This window comes from Rana temporaria, chromosome 3, assembly GCF_905171775.1.
Source record: "Rana temporaria chromosome 3, aRanTem1.1, whole genome shotgun sequence".
Classification (NCBI taxonomy): Eukaryota; Metazoa; Chordata; class Amphibia; order Anura; family Ranidae; genus Rana; species Rana temporaria.
In genome coordinates, this window is record NC_053491.1 from 324,297,780 (window position 1) to 324,314,438 (window position 16,659).

General features: G+C 40.7%; 1 protein-coding gene across 5 annotated transcripts in view; it reads left to right on the forward strand.

The window, feature by feature from the left end:
• Window positions 1–16,659, forward strand: part of PCDH1 (protocadherin 1) — a 283,416-nt gene that overhangs the window by 253,116 nt on the left and 13,641 nt on the right. Inside the window, exons 5-6 of one of the 5 annotated variants that reach the window (XM_040344962.1) lie at window positions 9,108–9,240; window positions 10,988–11,007. The exons of 3 other annotated variants lie outside the window; for them this stretch is intronic. In XM_040344962.1, coding sequence (XP_040200896.1) covers window positions 9,108–9,229 — 122 coding nt within the window. In that variant the 3' untranslated portion in view covers window positions 9,230–9,240; window positions 10,988–11,007. The remainder of the gene's footprint in view (window positions 1–9,107; window positions 9,241–10,987; window positions 11,008–16,659) is intronic. One more of the 5 variants, XM_040344963.1, reaches the window with a different exon arrangement.

The window sequence follows — 16,659 nt, forward strand, 5'->3', positions numbered from 1 at the left end:
TGGACTCTACTAGTTTGTCTGAAAGGCAGAAATCGAGATTGCATTTAAAATGTTCTTTTTTTTTTTTTAAGTTAGCCGCTTCTACGTGATGTCTCAATGTATCTGTCTCTTGTATCTATTCTGCCCTCAGGTCTTTCTTTATATTTTTTCTCCCTGTGTTGTCTTTGTAATAGAGCTGATAGCAATCTTTTCAAACACTCCTGTTGTGTATAGAGCACAGTACGGCTGCAATTGGTTACTCCTCACTTCAGTTTAAGGAGGAAAAACAAAGTTCACGAACAGCTGCAGAAGCAAAAGCCGTGAAAGGTGCAATCCTACCCTTAACTTGTTCATACACAGTCATGTTGTCACAAAACCCAAGTCATTTGGCAATCTCTTTATTGATGAGGAACAATTACTTTGGATGCTTCAAAATCAAACTGAGGTTCCATAGATCTGGTACATGAACTTGAAGTAGTAGGGTGCCATTATTGACCTCATTTTGAATATGCTAGCTGCCTGGCTTTCATATTAATCCAGTAGCTTAAATACCTGGGGTACTGACCCAGAAAAGTATGTAGATTAGGAATTCTGAATTCAATTGCTTCATGTTTTGTTTTGGGTCAGTGACTTGAAAATCGCTAATTTCAAAGACCGCTAGGCAGCTAGTTTTTTTCAGAATGAGGTCAGCACTGGTATGAATTTTTTTTTCACAATACTATATCCTTTATAAAGTGTAAGCTTAATTTCAACAAAAATGCATTAACCATCCCTCTTCAGGCTAGAAGCCCCCATCCCAGCTGTTCCATACCTCCGAAACCCAACCCCAGCCCACTCTGGCACGCAGATTTATTAACATCTACCTAGTCCAAAATCCTCTTAAGTAGTTAACCCTTCTGCATACTGTGCTCCCATAGACTTTTATGGGAACATCCTTTCAGTGGTGTTGCTGCATACAAGTCTATGAGGGCTCACTGTGTAGATGAGGACCATCCCGAAGAGGCCTTCAGCCTGAATCTGAGCAGCCTAAAGCTGTGTTCCTGAGAGAAGTAACTATGTGGGATACAGTACACGTACACATTAAGACCTGTGGTGTTTTTTTCTTTTTTTTTTTTTTCAAAAGTCAGATATGCATTATATACTCAAAGACCAAGGTCCTTCAGGACCAAAGACAAGGATGACAAAGCGGGCTTGGTTGGAAAACCTATAACAATCACCGCTTTCTCCTTTATAAGCCTGGGCTACTGGGGTTTCGAAGGCACTCTCTAGGCTTAAAATGATTGGCTGTCTTAGGCGACCATTTGCAAAGTGGGTATAAATTCAGCCATAGATGGTTTGAATCGTGGCTGGTTCAGCAGGAACAGGCCGAGATTCAAACCATGTATGGGCAGGCTAAATGTCCTCGAGTTGATTGATGTAAATTTGCCCAAGTTGGGTGCAACCAGCCTACTGTTTTTTTCCATGCAATTATCACTATAGGATTGTATAGCCACCAGCAATAATCGGTCTTCTCCCGGCGGGAACAGCTTCCTCCACCAGGAGAAAGCAATGGCTTGGCGGGGGAATCCCCCTGTCAGTACTATCTGTAACCCGTCGTTTCAGGAAAGATATTTGCTCCGTGTATGGCCAGGGTGGTAGAATTGTGCTTGTACTCACTTTTTGGTTCATGGAAAAAACAAAGGAGGAACATAAAGCAGCATGAGTATCTGAAGTAGACATGGCTGTTTAGGCGATATGAATTGGTCATAATGATTATGGTGAAACAGAGCAAGGTTTTCATTAACCTTGTCTGTTGGAAAACTAAGGCAGCTGATAACTCCTTATTCTTCTATTGCAAAATTGCTAATTTTATTCTGAGATTTGCCCCCCCCCCTAATTTTTGTATTTTTTTTATTATTATTATTATTATTATTATTATTATTATTATTATTATTATTATTAAGGTGCTGAAAGTGTTTATCTGCCACTAAGCATAGTAAAGTTATTTTTCAAATGAAATTAAGGCATTTTAAATGTTGGGTATTTTTATAATGCAGTGCTACAAAAACTAAGTGTGGGGGGTGGGGTGGCTTAGCTGTCACAATGGCAGGTACCTCTTGGGTATCGGTATCATCCTGTACTTGCTGGATATGGATGTATGATGTAAGGTTGGTCTTTGAACCATTTGCCTCTTCCTGATGTATGTGTATGTACAGCTGGTCATACACAGCTTGGTTAATGTTTTTAATGTTTTTAAGTACTATAAGGTGATGGATAATTGCAATGCAGTAAAAAGTGCTTGCAAGCATTCAGAAAATGTATCTGTCAATATTTCCAACCTGCTGACAAGTGTCAAGTCCCACCTTTCAAGAGACGCATCTACTCCTTTGTCACGGAAGTGGTGAATTTTGTATTGAAGATCTCATCTGTGCAATCATTAGCCCTGCCCCATCACTTCAAGTCCTGCACAAAAGGTTATATTTGGAGAAATGCATTTGGCCCCCAAGCAGTTAGCACTGTCTTTCCAGAAATTACATGGTGATTGCTATCATTTAATGGCAGGGTGTTCCAATGCTCCATTAGTCGGTATAGCTGAAGCCAAAAAAACATTAGCGAGGGAAATTTTCTATGGAGCACACTTGGTACAGTAACAAGGGATTTCCTCCCAAATGAAGAAAGCCGTGTATTGCTCAAAGGCAGCCCACGCTTGTCCACTCAGGCCTAGGTGCCTAACCAGCTTGATTGCTGATAACCACTGTTCAAAAGAATCGGATGACTGCTTATCAGCTATTTCCAAACTCCATCTTTATTCGTTCATAAAAGCAATACATGAGATGAATGTAAACTTCTGATGCGTTTCACACACAGGAGCAAAATGGAGTGTCACTCTAGCTAGCATCTGCGTGTGGTGAAACACAATGTCATGGGCCTCCATTTATTTTTTGTGTATTGCAATTATAACTAATAGGGAGTTTGGAAATAGCTTGTGTGCGGTCGTTCCGATTATTTTCAACCCGGGATCTCTTCTCACTTCTTGTGTCTCTGGGACAGGACCTGATGGGGAAAACACTGATATTGGGATTTAACCATTGCCTTCTCTATCCAAGACTAAAAAAGTTTAGATTTCCTCTAATCCAATAGACAAATGGTTTCACTGGAAACCAAAGCATCAGTGTCATAAGCACCTGGCAAAGATGACTTGCCTCAGAATATACAAAATGCTTTGTAATCTGTAAAATATATTACCACCCCATTAGGCTCTCCACCATGCATGCTATGCACACCTTGGCAGTTGAGAGCACATTTGATCTGCTTTGCTTTGCTCTACCTCTTTCTACCTCTGAGTGTCTTGAGGTTGTAGAATGTTCTCCAGAGACACTTGTCGCACACGTGCAGCTTCATGGAAAATATAATGCCTGATACTTTTCCTCCCCTACCCTGTTATTTCAGCCAGTATAATTGTGTGGGGTCTCCGAAATCCCCATGCTAGAATCGGCAAGCATATAATTATGCTGAAGAAGCAAGCCTCTGGGAATGGATTGCAAGCTTCCTTTTAGATGGTATCAGGTCCATTCCCCTCCAGATTTTCAGCATTGTATGTAGCTATATGTGTTTATACGTACATTTGCTGCATCTGAAAGTACACTATACATAGGTCTGTACAGCTGCCTTTATTTTTATTGTATGAGCTTTCCTCTTATTAGAATTCTAGAAGTGAAATGACTATTAGTGTAATGCGTGTTTAAATAGGAATTGCGGATAATGATATGCAAAGTAAATGCATCTGCCTTGATATATTTTTGCTGTCTGCTTTCTAAAATAATTTTAGCATTTTTAAAACTTGGATGAAAGTAGACACATGTCTACTGTTAGTTACCCAACTGCTATATTACTACAGGTGTGATATATGCAGCACCTTTAGCAATGAACTCATTTCACTTGACAGTAGTTAGTGTGTTTTAAAGTCTAAAGCTGCCTACTCCAGTCACATGATCAGTCCGATGTTGTAAAAAAAGAAACTCCTATAAAAATTAGTGGACCAATTAAACTAGGAAATTGTGTGTGTTTTTTTTTTTTTTTCTTGCCAGGCTGCATAATACTAATAATTTTGGGTGTCTGCTTTTTGTCCTGTGCCGTGCCCTGTTAAGCAGCACACAGGAGATCTGGGCCACTGCTCAACACAAACACCCCTTCACACTGTGCCAGGCAACAGTGCTGCTCAGAGAGCATAAGCTGTTGAATGGAACACTGTGCAGAGGGCACATCTGACCGCAGGTGGCCCATACTGCTGTGCAGATCTCCATCGTGCTACTAGCAGGGAGTATTTTATCCCTAGCTGCAGTGCCATAGTACAGTTAAAATAACAAATATAAAAGATGCCCACATTTATTACTGTTCATGTCATTAGATTTCATTGCAATGATGCCTTCTTTTTTTTTTTGCAAAATTACAAAATTGCTTTGGTAGGAATGATATATGCAATATGTTTTTTTTTTTTTTTTTCTGTAACGTTTTATTTCATGTTTTTACACGGGGGGGGGGGGGGGGTTGTAAATGCTAAGTGAACCTTAAACTCTGTAGGACCGCTGGAGCTCAACATGAGTACAGCTCTCCATAGGAATGAATGGGGCCACCGTGCAAGGTTGAATGCACCCAGAGAGGAGAGGGCCATGTCTTTTATTAAAGGACAACTTTAAAATTCCTAAAACTAGTGTTGCCCCATACCGGTATTGATGTTGATACTAAGCATTTGCACAAGTACTTGTGCAAATGCTCCGATATGAAAACCTATTCCTTCAAGTCGCAGAGACTTTGAAAAAGGTTCCTGCACTACTGTTTTGCAATTTGCATTGACTCCTGTTATAAAGTCGCTTGCTGCAATTAAATTGGAGGTCCAAATTGCTCTGGTCTTTGGCTTTGAAATAACGCTGAAGTGGCTTGATTTCAAAGCTTCACTGGTGTGAACCATGGCTCACAGTTCATAACTGGTCTAAAAAAAGTTGTCGCATGACAGCAAAAATTGGGTATGGGCAGGGATGGACTGGCCATTGGGACTACAGGGAGTTTCCCGGTGGGCCGATGGCTCAGTGGGCCGGCTTCAGTGACAGCGGACCGCCGCCCACCTCCGCTCCTTTGTCTCTCCCTTCCCCCAGCGCTCACCTCCTCTCCCTCCCCGCAGCGCTCACCTGGGGGGGGGACAAAGAAGCAAGGGGAGGACCAGAGGAACAGGGGGGACGACAGAAGTATGGGGGGAGGGGACAGACTGCTGACTCAACAGCTATGGCCTGGGAGTTTCTCCCTTCTGCCTAATCTTGTCCCATAAGGTGGGGGCACCGAACTGATTCTTTGCCCCGGGTGAAATAATGTCTAGCTTCCCCACTGCTACTGCCTATTAGAGTACCAGTATCAGCCGCTCTACTCTAATAAAGTAGAACAGCTAGTGAAGGGGGAGAGGGGGCTGGGGGGGGTTGTCCGGCCGCCATTGGGAGAGACCTGTCAAAGTGGGCTGGTCTGGATGAAGTCCAGGGCCAAATTTCTGTCCCAGTCCAGCCCTGGGTATGGGCAATTGGCATTGGCGAGTATCAACACTCTTACCGGTCTTAAAAAAAAACTGATATTGGTGAATCTCTACCTAAAAAAAACGAGAGAGCTGCATGTGGGCCCGAAAACACTAATTTGATGTGGCATTTCTTCAGATGCTTCGGGAGAAGATTGTCGCCCCTTTTTTCTATCAACTGGTTTACAAATTTCAAATTTGTTTCCCCCATCATGTGCGAGAGTCAATCAGGAAATTAGTTTAGCAGTGTGCTTAACAACCAGTTGTCCATACCCAGGACTCATTCACACTGCTGTTTGCCAAGTGATGCCAGCATCAGGTTTCGTCATTCATTTATAGGTGCATAAAATATTCTGCATACACTTCTTTAACAAATACTGTGCAAATATAGTTGAGCCATGAGCCACTGTTAAAAGCAAGCCTGCCGCTGTTTGGGAACACTGCAGAGCAGTGGTCTCCAAACTGCAGCCTGGGGGCCAGATGCGGCCCTTTTCTTTCTTTTACATGGCCCTTGGGTTGCTATTTTATTCACTGACACAAACGAAGGGCACAATTTCACCCAAAGACACTATAGATGGGGCACAGTTCCTCCCAATGACATCAACAATAGGTCTTAATGACGGGGCGCAATTCCTCCCACTGACACCAATGATGGGCGATTGTTTACTCCCACTGACATCAGGACATTTTGTACTCCTGATGGCCACAGTACGGCCTCCCTAAAGTCTGAAGGACAGTAAACTTTGATTTAGAAAGTTTGGATACCCCTGCTGTAGAAGATGGTGTTGGGAAGTTTAATTGGAATGATTCGAAAAAGGGTCTGTGTCCATTGGCATTAGTTTAACATGCTTCTGAGATCATTTAGAATTCATTGACATGTAATGACTTGCAGTCGACCTCCTTCTGACCTTCTGATCTGCTTCAAAGGAGTTTTGCATTCCCATAGTTTTGTATGTGAATGCCAACTCTTTGGAAACAATTAAAAACACATCAACACAGGTTTTTAGGAATAGTTAGAAACCATAATCTGTCTAATAACTAAATTTACCATGGTTTTGTGAGTGCATATGATGTAATGAGCTACATGCTATAGAAGAAATTCGCTTTTAAGTTATAGAATCAAATGCATTACAGGAGGTATTGAAGCCAGTAGCGACCAGTCATATGGTAGCTATCACATTTTTAATTCAGGTTGTAGAATACAGTTCACTATTGTTCCATTGATGTGATACAATTGACCACTGCCTGCGAATTTTTAGGTGAAAAAAAACACTATTGTACTAGGGTCACATTTGTGAGCATCTTTAGTACTAGAATTCTCTTAAATATGTTTGATGCCTTTGCGCATGTTCAAAGGTAATTCAAATTTTGATTTGTTTTTACATTTGGTTTAGTAATGTAGTAAACCAAATGAAATAACTGTTAGAATTTATTTTGTTTGAGAAACGATCCTGCTCCTTCAAATTTTGTAAACGCTGTAGTTCAAAACGCACATATATTTGACCCTACTAAAAAAAATTGAATATCAAACAAATGTGCCCTGAAACAAACTTATTCTAGTGTATGGGCAGTTTTAGGACTTAAATGGTTGGTCCCTTTTTAAATGATTATTATTTTGCTATTGCTCTTCCACTGTGTCTGCTCTTCTGCCTTGAAACCTCCTATAGAAATATACTGGATCTTTAGAAAATGGTGCACGCTTCAGCTCTTCATTTGCATGCCTGTTTCCATATTCCCTTTGGCTTCTGCTATGCTTCACGCAATGCCTAGCTTTTCCTCCTGTGGGCCTTCACTTGTAATTTTAGATTACTGAGAATATATGTAAGTCCTGCATTGTTGCCGATGGCTGTTGCAACAGCGAATCTAGCCAAATGGTCCACCAAGCTTTTGATAAATTACATTTTCCTCTTGTTTTAGCATGTTCTAGACCTGTACAGCTTCCTGCATATTATATGTTGTGCTAGCGGTCCTAGTTTGTTTCTAAAGCCTATAAAGAGGAGGTATTTTACATTATACCGAAAGATACAGCCATTGATATTAGAGCTTAGTAGCCAAGTATGAATGAATCATTAAGACCTGGTCAGATTAAAGTGACTTCTTACACCAGGCTATAATTGTGGAGCTACTGTTTCAAATATTGGGTCACCAGGGCTTGTAGAAATGGACACCTTAGTAATGGTCAGCGCCTAGGAACGACAGGAGGACTCAAAATCATACATAGTGCCATATGGGTATTGTAAGAAGGCAAAGCTCCAGAATAAGAATATAATTTAGTAGAGAAACCCCAGTGTATTTATATAAAAAAAAGTACCTTTTATATAGAAAATTGTGAGAGTACCATAAAGTGGTTTTCCTAAAATCCGCTTCCTATTTCAAAAGATGCACCCTAGGAGGAACGACTACTGCAGATAGGTCACATGCCATTGGGACAAGTCTTGATCTGATTATAAACTTTTGGTGTCTGGGGTCCCATATGGATATCCTGTATGGTAGAGAGCTGCCTCTTGAAACTTGAGTCCCAATTGAATTATAGTTACCTTTGGGCCCAGCACTCCACCAACACTTATATTGTACTATTGCCCCTCTATGAAAGGGAGGGGGTAGACAAGGCTCCGATGTCACCGGACGTTCTGTCTGCAGTGCACATTGTGAACCATGGTTGCTTTGGAAGTAGCACGCTGCGGCTATTTTATTAGGGTGCTCCAAATACAACCAAGAGGAACTTTTATCAGGATAACATGTAATTCTTAATAGGTCAAGCTTACTATTTAATTTAAAGCTCTGTAGATTGACATTCTTGGGAGATCATCAGTTATAGGTTTTAAAAAATCCAAATAAAAGCTTTTCTATAGTTTTAAAATGAACCATTATGTTTTCCTTTACCTGGTTCATTCAATGCCAGCATTCCTAGTGATCATTTCCTAGCATGTCTTCAGTGCAACGTCTGGAAGCATGTACAAAAGAACAGGAGGAGAAACAAATAGAAAATGTTTTCTGGTGCTCTATTGAAGGTACACCTAGCATCCATAGGTGTGTATCTTCTTGATTTGTGCAGGCCACAGGTGAACTAGCCTTGGTAGTATGCACATCTCAAAATACTGAGGATTATTTTTGCTGTATAGAGTCCAGTGCCTGCAGATAACAGTATCAGAAAATAGCATTACCCTTGATAATCCCAGTACAGTTTTTAAAGTACAGCAGGTCAATAGAAGGGTAACCTGTTAAATGGGCCAAGCTGTGTTTAAAAGAGCATTTTAAAAAAAGTAGGGTTATCTGGAATTGAAACCCTTCAAAAAAGTGCTTTATATGGAAGAGTATAGCTTAAGTAAAACTTCTAGGCTTCTAGGCCTCTGTCCTTGGAAACAATGGACGGGACACGCTCTATAGGTACTTATATATGGGATGAGATGAGGTTCTCTATATACTAATATCCATCTAGAGTAATTGTATGCAGTAGTTTGTTTTGGTTGTTTCTCTTGTCCCATATGGGACTACACATTGCAGTTTGTGTATGTCATGTTCGTCTCTCCCTGTCTCACTGGCCGTCCTGTCTCTCTCTTTATCTCTTTCTTATACATGCGCACTGCCACAGGGAAGAGCGGTGAAAAATTCGATAGTCCGCTAACCCGGGACGTGCCAAGATTAGGCTGCGGTCTGCCTCATTATAAAGTTCTAAAGTCCGCAGGGCAGGCGACTCTGCAACCCGCGATGTAGAAAGGATTCTGGTAAATGACCTCCTGTTCCTCTTCTGCTCACTTGACATTGTTTTAGTGAGGACAGGGGTGTGCTGCTTTTAGTGATAGTTAATCTATTGTTGTGGTGGGGATTGGCAGCCTCCATCCTCAGTGAATTGGGACCAAAGGGGAGAAGTTTTGGGTTTTGTCAACAAAACATTTACTTTAGACTATTACGTGTTAGTGTTGTGACTTTGCTTATTCAACTGTTAGGTTGTTAAGTAGTAAAGGTGTATGAAGAATTTTCTTTATATAAGCACTTCTAACATTTAAAGGGGTTGTCCACTCTCGGTATCCACCTTCAGATTTGTTTTCTTGTGTTTGTGTTTGTGTGTGTGTGTGTCTTTAGTTATTTTTAGGCTTATATGAGCATTGAAATGGATAAATATATTTTTACATCAAGACATAATGCTGCAGACCTTTTGTTATTTTTTGCCTCATTGCCCCCCATTAGACAGCTGTAAATTAAAGTTTGTCACTTACCTTCAGTTTTATGCAAATATATATCCTAAATCCACTGTATTAATTTTTAACTATTGTTATTTATATATTGCTATATTTTATTACTATAACTGTAGAAATGATTTTATATTACTGGAGATAACCATGCGGACTGGTTGGGGGATCTTGCAGGAAGAGGGTAGGAAGGTCACAGCAGTGCTTGCATGTAATTTTCTTTTGAGGAACAGGCTGCTTATAAACTAAATTTTCACCATTTTGCATTTGGTGAACATTTTTTGTGAAAAAATAAAATTTAAGTGTAACATTGTTCTAACGATGAAGGTGATGGGATAATCTAAAGGAAGAAAGGAGGTCCCTTCTGGTACCCTGAAACTGTCAGAGTTCTACTAAAACCACCTTTAATTCATATAAATATAAATTTAATGAAATCGCTTTTCAGTTTCGTTAGTGTAAGTTTGAAAATGACTTAATAAGCTATTGCTAGATTTGCCAGGCTTCACAAGTTTGTTGCACAATTGCAGCAAGTCTGCATTGGAGGCCTCCAGATTAATTTTCTTTCCAAACATTCTTCAAGTCTGCTGCAAGTTCCGGTTCAGTTATGTTGTGCAATAGTCATCCCACCACAGGGGTCACTGTGGCCAAATTTTAATGCTGTAGACTTGCAGAGCTCTTGCTGTAGACTCGCCACAGCAATTTTGCTCTTGCTAAAGTCTTGCCAAGAAAATTTGCTTCAATTTGGAAAAGTGTGAACTAGAACTTGTGCTTCAAATGCTCTGCAAGTGTACAACTTGCCAGTGAAAATGTGCAGCAAGTTAAGACTTACAATTAAATACTGCCACAAACTTGTGGCACGTTATCCTTGCTATCTGGGAAGCTAATTGCAAGTTGTAATCGGGTGGGCCTAGAGGGTAAAGTACTCAAAGCCCCCTTAAAAATTTAATTGGTGCCTCTCATGCAGCATGATGGTTTTAGTCTAGAGGGGTTTTAAGAGGGTTAGGAGCAAAGAAGACTAGAGCAACTAATGCAACGCTAAGTATTCCACTCTTTTATAGATCGGCCTCAAAAAATAGTAGAGTACACACACATTTTATTATTTATAGCCTCACTGGGGTTTAACTTTGGATTACAGGATCAATATGTGTCAGGGTTGACCAGTCTAGTGGTGATCACTAATAGACCAGAAGCAGGTAGGAGGTGTTACTGCAAATCTGCGTACCCGCTTGTGCTGAAAAGTCCAGTCACTTGTTTTTTTTTTTTTCTTAAATGCATTGCACAGCAGGAGTGGGTGGAGCACAGGTATGTGCATTACTTTGAATATTTTTTTCTTTTCATAAGGATTTTAAGTGTGTATAGCTGTTTTGCTGAAGTTCTGTTCTCAGTTCAACCCTGCTGGTACATTCCTGGAGTGATCTAAAAACTATATTCCCCTGACGTAACATCATCAATGAGCATTTGTTCACCTCAAGGCTGAATGGTGGGTTATCAGATCACAAAGGGGCTGTACTGCTCAGGTCAGCATTTCAAAGATCCCGTTTTTCTTTTCTTAGTGCTAAATCATAGTCTGACCCTTTTGACCCGTTTGAGAACAGAAATGAGAGTTCAGTTTCTTGGTGGTACCTGAACTCAGAGGAAAAAAAGATTATTAATGAAATTCTGTATGCGGTTAAATACCATACTATCTTTGTTCTTTGCGGGCTTTACATGAGCCATTAATTATAGATTTTTCTTTTTAACCCAAAAAAGTATTACTGGATTAATTGAGTACCACAAGCAGTAAAGGGAATGTCTTGAAAAGAACGCACCTGTCATGGAAGCATTTATTTGTGATGTAGACTGGCTCTGTGATAGTGAATTTATCATGTCCTGTAGGCAGTACATTAACTGGACAATGGTTACTTCCACTAGAACCACTCACACAATCCTTTTGATTGTCCCATAGTCCCTTTAAGGTATACGCAAAAATGAGAGTAGTATCATTCATTATTCAGCAAAATGGCATTTGAAATAAGACCTGTTTGATGTAGTCTGAGTTAGAAGCAATATTATTAAGAACAGGCAGTTCTCACATCTTTACCCACATGAAAGGTTCCTCTGTACATGGTCTTGTTTTAGCTTTGAAGGTGAACCCCTCCCGAAGCGAAAATGGCAATTTTATGTGCATGTCCATTCGTGGACTTGGGTTCTTATATCTTTAAGAGAATGTAGTGGCGATTTCCTATCTCGGCCATGTCCATTTTAAGGGGTGCTTGCCTTTGAATTCTGTTTTACAGAGGCTAAAGCAAAATGATTAGGGCTATTTTACGTGATTTCATAAGGGCTCATGCAAAAAGATGATGATTACAGGCACACATCCAGTACCAGCGTTTTTTACATAGGTTTCTGGCCTCATTCACAGAGAAACACAAAGTCCACATTATATAAACTGAGCAGACTCGTAAGGTACCGATGCTGAATAGGCCAACATGTACCCCCACCAAAAAAGTACTTTGCCAAGATATTTGATGTGTGAAGCTTAATCTTAAAATTCTTATGCTGCCTACACAAGATCAGTTCGTCTGATGAAAAACGGTCTGAAGCCTCGTACACACGGCCGAGGACCTCGACGTGCCAAACACATCGAGTTCCTCGGCCAGTTCAGCCCTGAAGCCGCCGAGGAGCTCGGCGGGACGAGAGCTCCCATAGAACAACGAGGAAATAGAGAACATGTTCTCTATTTCCTCGCCGAGCTCCTCGTCGGCTTCCTCGGCCGAAAGTGTACACACGGCCGGGTTTCTCGGCAGAATTCAGCCAGAAACTCGGTCGGAAGCTGAATTCTGCCGAGGAAACTGGTCGTGTGTACGGGGCCTGATGGACCGTTTTCATCAGACTAACCTATCGTGTGTGGGCCCTATCGGTTTTTTATCCATCAGTCAAAAAACTAGGAACTTGTTTTAAAATTATCTGATGGATAAAAAACCTATAGAAAAAAAACATTCGTCTGTGGGTACGTCCATCGGTTTAAAATCCACGCATGCTCAGAATCAAGTCGACGCATGCTTGGAAGCATTTTTTTCAGCACGTCGTTGTGTTTTACGTCACCGCATTCTGACACAATCGTTTTTTTAACTGATGGTGTGTAGGCACGACTGATCATCAGTCAGCTTCATTGGATAACTGATGGAAAAATCCATCAGGCCGTTTCCATCAGACGAACTGATCGTGTGTACAGGGCATTATGCCCAGGTATGGCTCACCCTGCACCACATGCAAGCTGCAAGCCACCATTTATTCCTTTCAGGGCTCCACACGTCATTGGAACAAGTGGAGTAGGAAATCTCCATAACAATGAATGGAGTCTGCAACACACATGTACAGAGGGAGCCATACGATTTTGAAGAAGACCTGCTGCGGGGCTTAGTAGACAATACAACCAAGATCCTGGCCTAGTGGGGACTTATGGGTAGAAGGTTGCTGAAATCGAGCTTTGGAGCTGTGCTTGTAAAGCCACAAGCCTAATTTTCAAAACACAAAATAGAACCCTGCTAAACTGCCAACCCCACTCAACCCCCCCTCCTAGAAGTAAAAAGCCCAAGAATGGGTCATGTTCGCTTTGCTGAAGACGAGGATAGAACAGCAATTTGCCACTTTTCTCTAAGATCTTATTAACAATGCAAGAGCTATTGACTTTGTGACTGCTGTGGGGTCCCAGAACAGGTTTATCAACAAAGGTTGCCATTTCATGCTCCATGGGGAACAATGCAGGTTCTCTTTAAATGGCTGTACATACTCATTCTTCAAACCCACCACCCCATCTATTGCTGTGCAAATACATTGCGGGACGCAGTCGCTTGTAGAATGATTTATTGCTTCTAGGAACACCTACCCAATTATGATTGCAACATGCCAGGAGCAGTAGACAAAGTAATATCATTAGCCATAAAAATCGACACACTTAATGGGGAAAATGTGTTCCACAGATTTAGGAGAAACAATACAGAATGCAGTATTTAACAATGTATTTCTTTAGGCCAGTGAGGCTTTAACATGGTTTAAGGCCTTGCTGTGGATGAAAGCAAAGAGCGTGACTGTTTTTGTCAGAAAATGAGAACCGTTTCCAATTCTCATTGTTTTTTTTCATTGGCCGAGACATTATGAATATGTATTGCAGCAAACCGTACAAGTTATTGCAAGTTTGTTCAAAGTAGGGGGTCCTCTCTATTTTAGTGGCCGCTGCTGTTTATATAGATTTTCTGTTATTTATATGAATAATTAGAATGTTATTTATGTTTGTACAAACCAAATAAGTAAAATCTTGTAAATGTGCATATACATGCATGCATATGTGCAGCGGCAAAAAGTATGCGCTTCAGCAGCAGAGGTTTCTGTGCTGAGAGCACACACACTGTGTGCACTGAGTGTAAGAAAAAAAAAAGCAAAGGCTGCCTTTGATTTTTTTTTTAGTCTATGTGGCCATGTACAGGCATTTACATGTGTAAAAGAGAAGCGTGTACAGGTCAGAAAAAAACAACCCCCATCACTAGTGTGTTTGCTCAGCAGGGATCGATCTGTTGATCTCCGCTCACTGTGCTGAGATGGACCTGTCGGAGCCCCGCTGTCTTCTATGGGACATCGGAAGAAAATGGATCAGCTTGTCTGTTTTCATCCGATTCCATCCAATCCACCAGACGGATTGAAAATAGTTTCCATCCATCTGAATTTGGCAGATCAGATAGCACCAGACGTCAGCGGACATTTCACTGCTGACATCCGTCGCTGCATAAAGGTACATGGAGCGTCCGATCAGGTCTGCCTGAAGAACGGACAGGCGGACCTAATCGGATAGCATGTGTGAAAGGATCCTGATTCCTTACCATTTATTTTCTCTGATATGCAGCACCTATTTTTTTAGGTACATATGAAATATTGTGTGTGAATATTTTGTATTAGTCCAGACAGTAGATAGGCTGTAGTCTCCTTTCCACATGCTTTCCTGTAAAATGTTTAAAGAGCTCAATAGCATCAGCTGTAAATAACACATGTGGGGGAATGAGTGAAAAATTACATTTAAACACAATTAATGTGTGTTTGTAGATATAACAAAATAAATTAAACATTAAAAAGGACCCAAAACCATACATTTTTTCCTTTTTTTTTATTATTATTTTTTCATAATAATTACAAGGTTTTCCTTATTTAAGTCAGATAGCTCAGGCATTTGGATGAATTGTTTCTTTTCCTTGTTTGTATGTAACAATTTCCAGATCTTGTGTGTCATTTCTAAACTATCAGGAGTCTGGGGATCAGGTTGAAGAGATGGAAAGAGGAGGGGTAGAAGGAGGGAGAGATGGGACTCTTAATAACTCAAGGGAAGCTATGCAGATAGAGGCAAATACATGGTGAACCTTTTGGGTCCCCAAATCAGTAGGTTTATTGTTTGGCATGACTAGTAATTAAATGTTTTGTTTTGATACTTTAATGGTGCGCCAGGGTCTTTTGTCTGCGCCTTGCAAGCTCTTCGTACACAGTTACATCAAATTTCCCTTTTATTTAACCTCTGTTGCATCACAAAAAGCCACCTTCTGACCAGCACTGTTTGAAATGCCTGTGCAGACTTAATCTATAAATTATCTTTATTAAAAAAAAAACACAAAAAAAAAAAAAAAACACAAGATCTGTAAAATGTAAGCAGATAATATACATGATCAGTGCCAGGTGCTTCCCGCTGGCTCTTAAAACAACACTATCAATCACTGCATATTTTTACATTCATTTTCATAGCAGAAATTGACTTGTGCATTTCATACCGTCAGGGATTTTTTTTTCTCCATCCATACGTTATGCAAAAATTTTTAGCAGTCTAACCATGCAAGCTCCAGTCTCTTGAGCTGAGGATCCAGCTTTTATTTTCAGACCAACAGTTTTCTGTAGCGGTTGGTATTTAATTTAGTGTGAGTCCTGCTCAAACACAGGGGAGGTAATGAAAGGCAGATACTCTGATGCTTATTTAATAAGATGCAAAGAGCAATATTGTACAGTAAGCCATGGCTATCAATCATTGACAGAAGGTTGTTGTTATGGGCTACACTGCATTGCTGTCCCATTTAAAGGAAATCTTTAAGTAAGCCTTTCCAAAAAAAAATATGGAGGCTGACTTTGAATAATTTCTGAAATACTAGTTGCCTAGTTGATCCTTGGGCTTCTAATTTTTTTTGTCCCCAGTGCTGAAGAATCATGCAGATAAAGATTCTTAACTACTCTGACTTTTTTATCTGCATAATTGTTCCAGGTCAGCGACTCTGAAAATATTGAAGTCAATTGGTTGACATAACAGTAAGAACCGGTTCACACAGGGGCGGCACGACTTCGGGGGCGACTCGGCAAGGCATCCTGAAGACGACTTCAGAGGCGACTTGCAAAATTACTTCTGTATAGAAGTCAATGCAAGTTGCCCCGAGTCGCCCCCAAAGTCGTACAAGAGCCTTTTTCTAAGTCGAAACGACTTGCGTCGCTCCTATTAGAACGGTTCTATTGAATAGAATGGGATGCGACTTGTCAGGCGGCTGAATCGCCTGACGAGTCGCCCCAGTGTGAACCGGCTCTAAGGCAACCAGCATTTCCAGATGTTGGTCAGCGATTTATTACATGACAGGTTTCTTTTAAGATGGATTGTCATCTAAGCAACATATCTCTTTATAATCTAATGGCATCCCGTGCCCTCCCTAATTTAAAGTGGAATTACATTTATCATGGTGGGGGTGAGCTCTTATCATGATGTACAAGTATGCACAGCATTTGTCTTTGAATGTTCCCATTTCTTCAGGTAATGGTATATGTCAGTGGTGTCCAAACTGCAGCCCTTTGTTTTGCCTTTATTGGACCCTTGGGGAACTATTTCTATTCCATCTCCCAATACCAAATGTGGTGACGTTTACTCCCACTGATGGCAGAAAAATTTCCACTCCCGCTGGC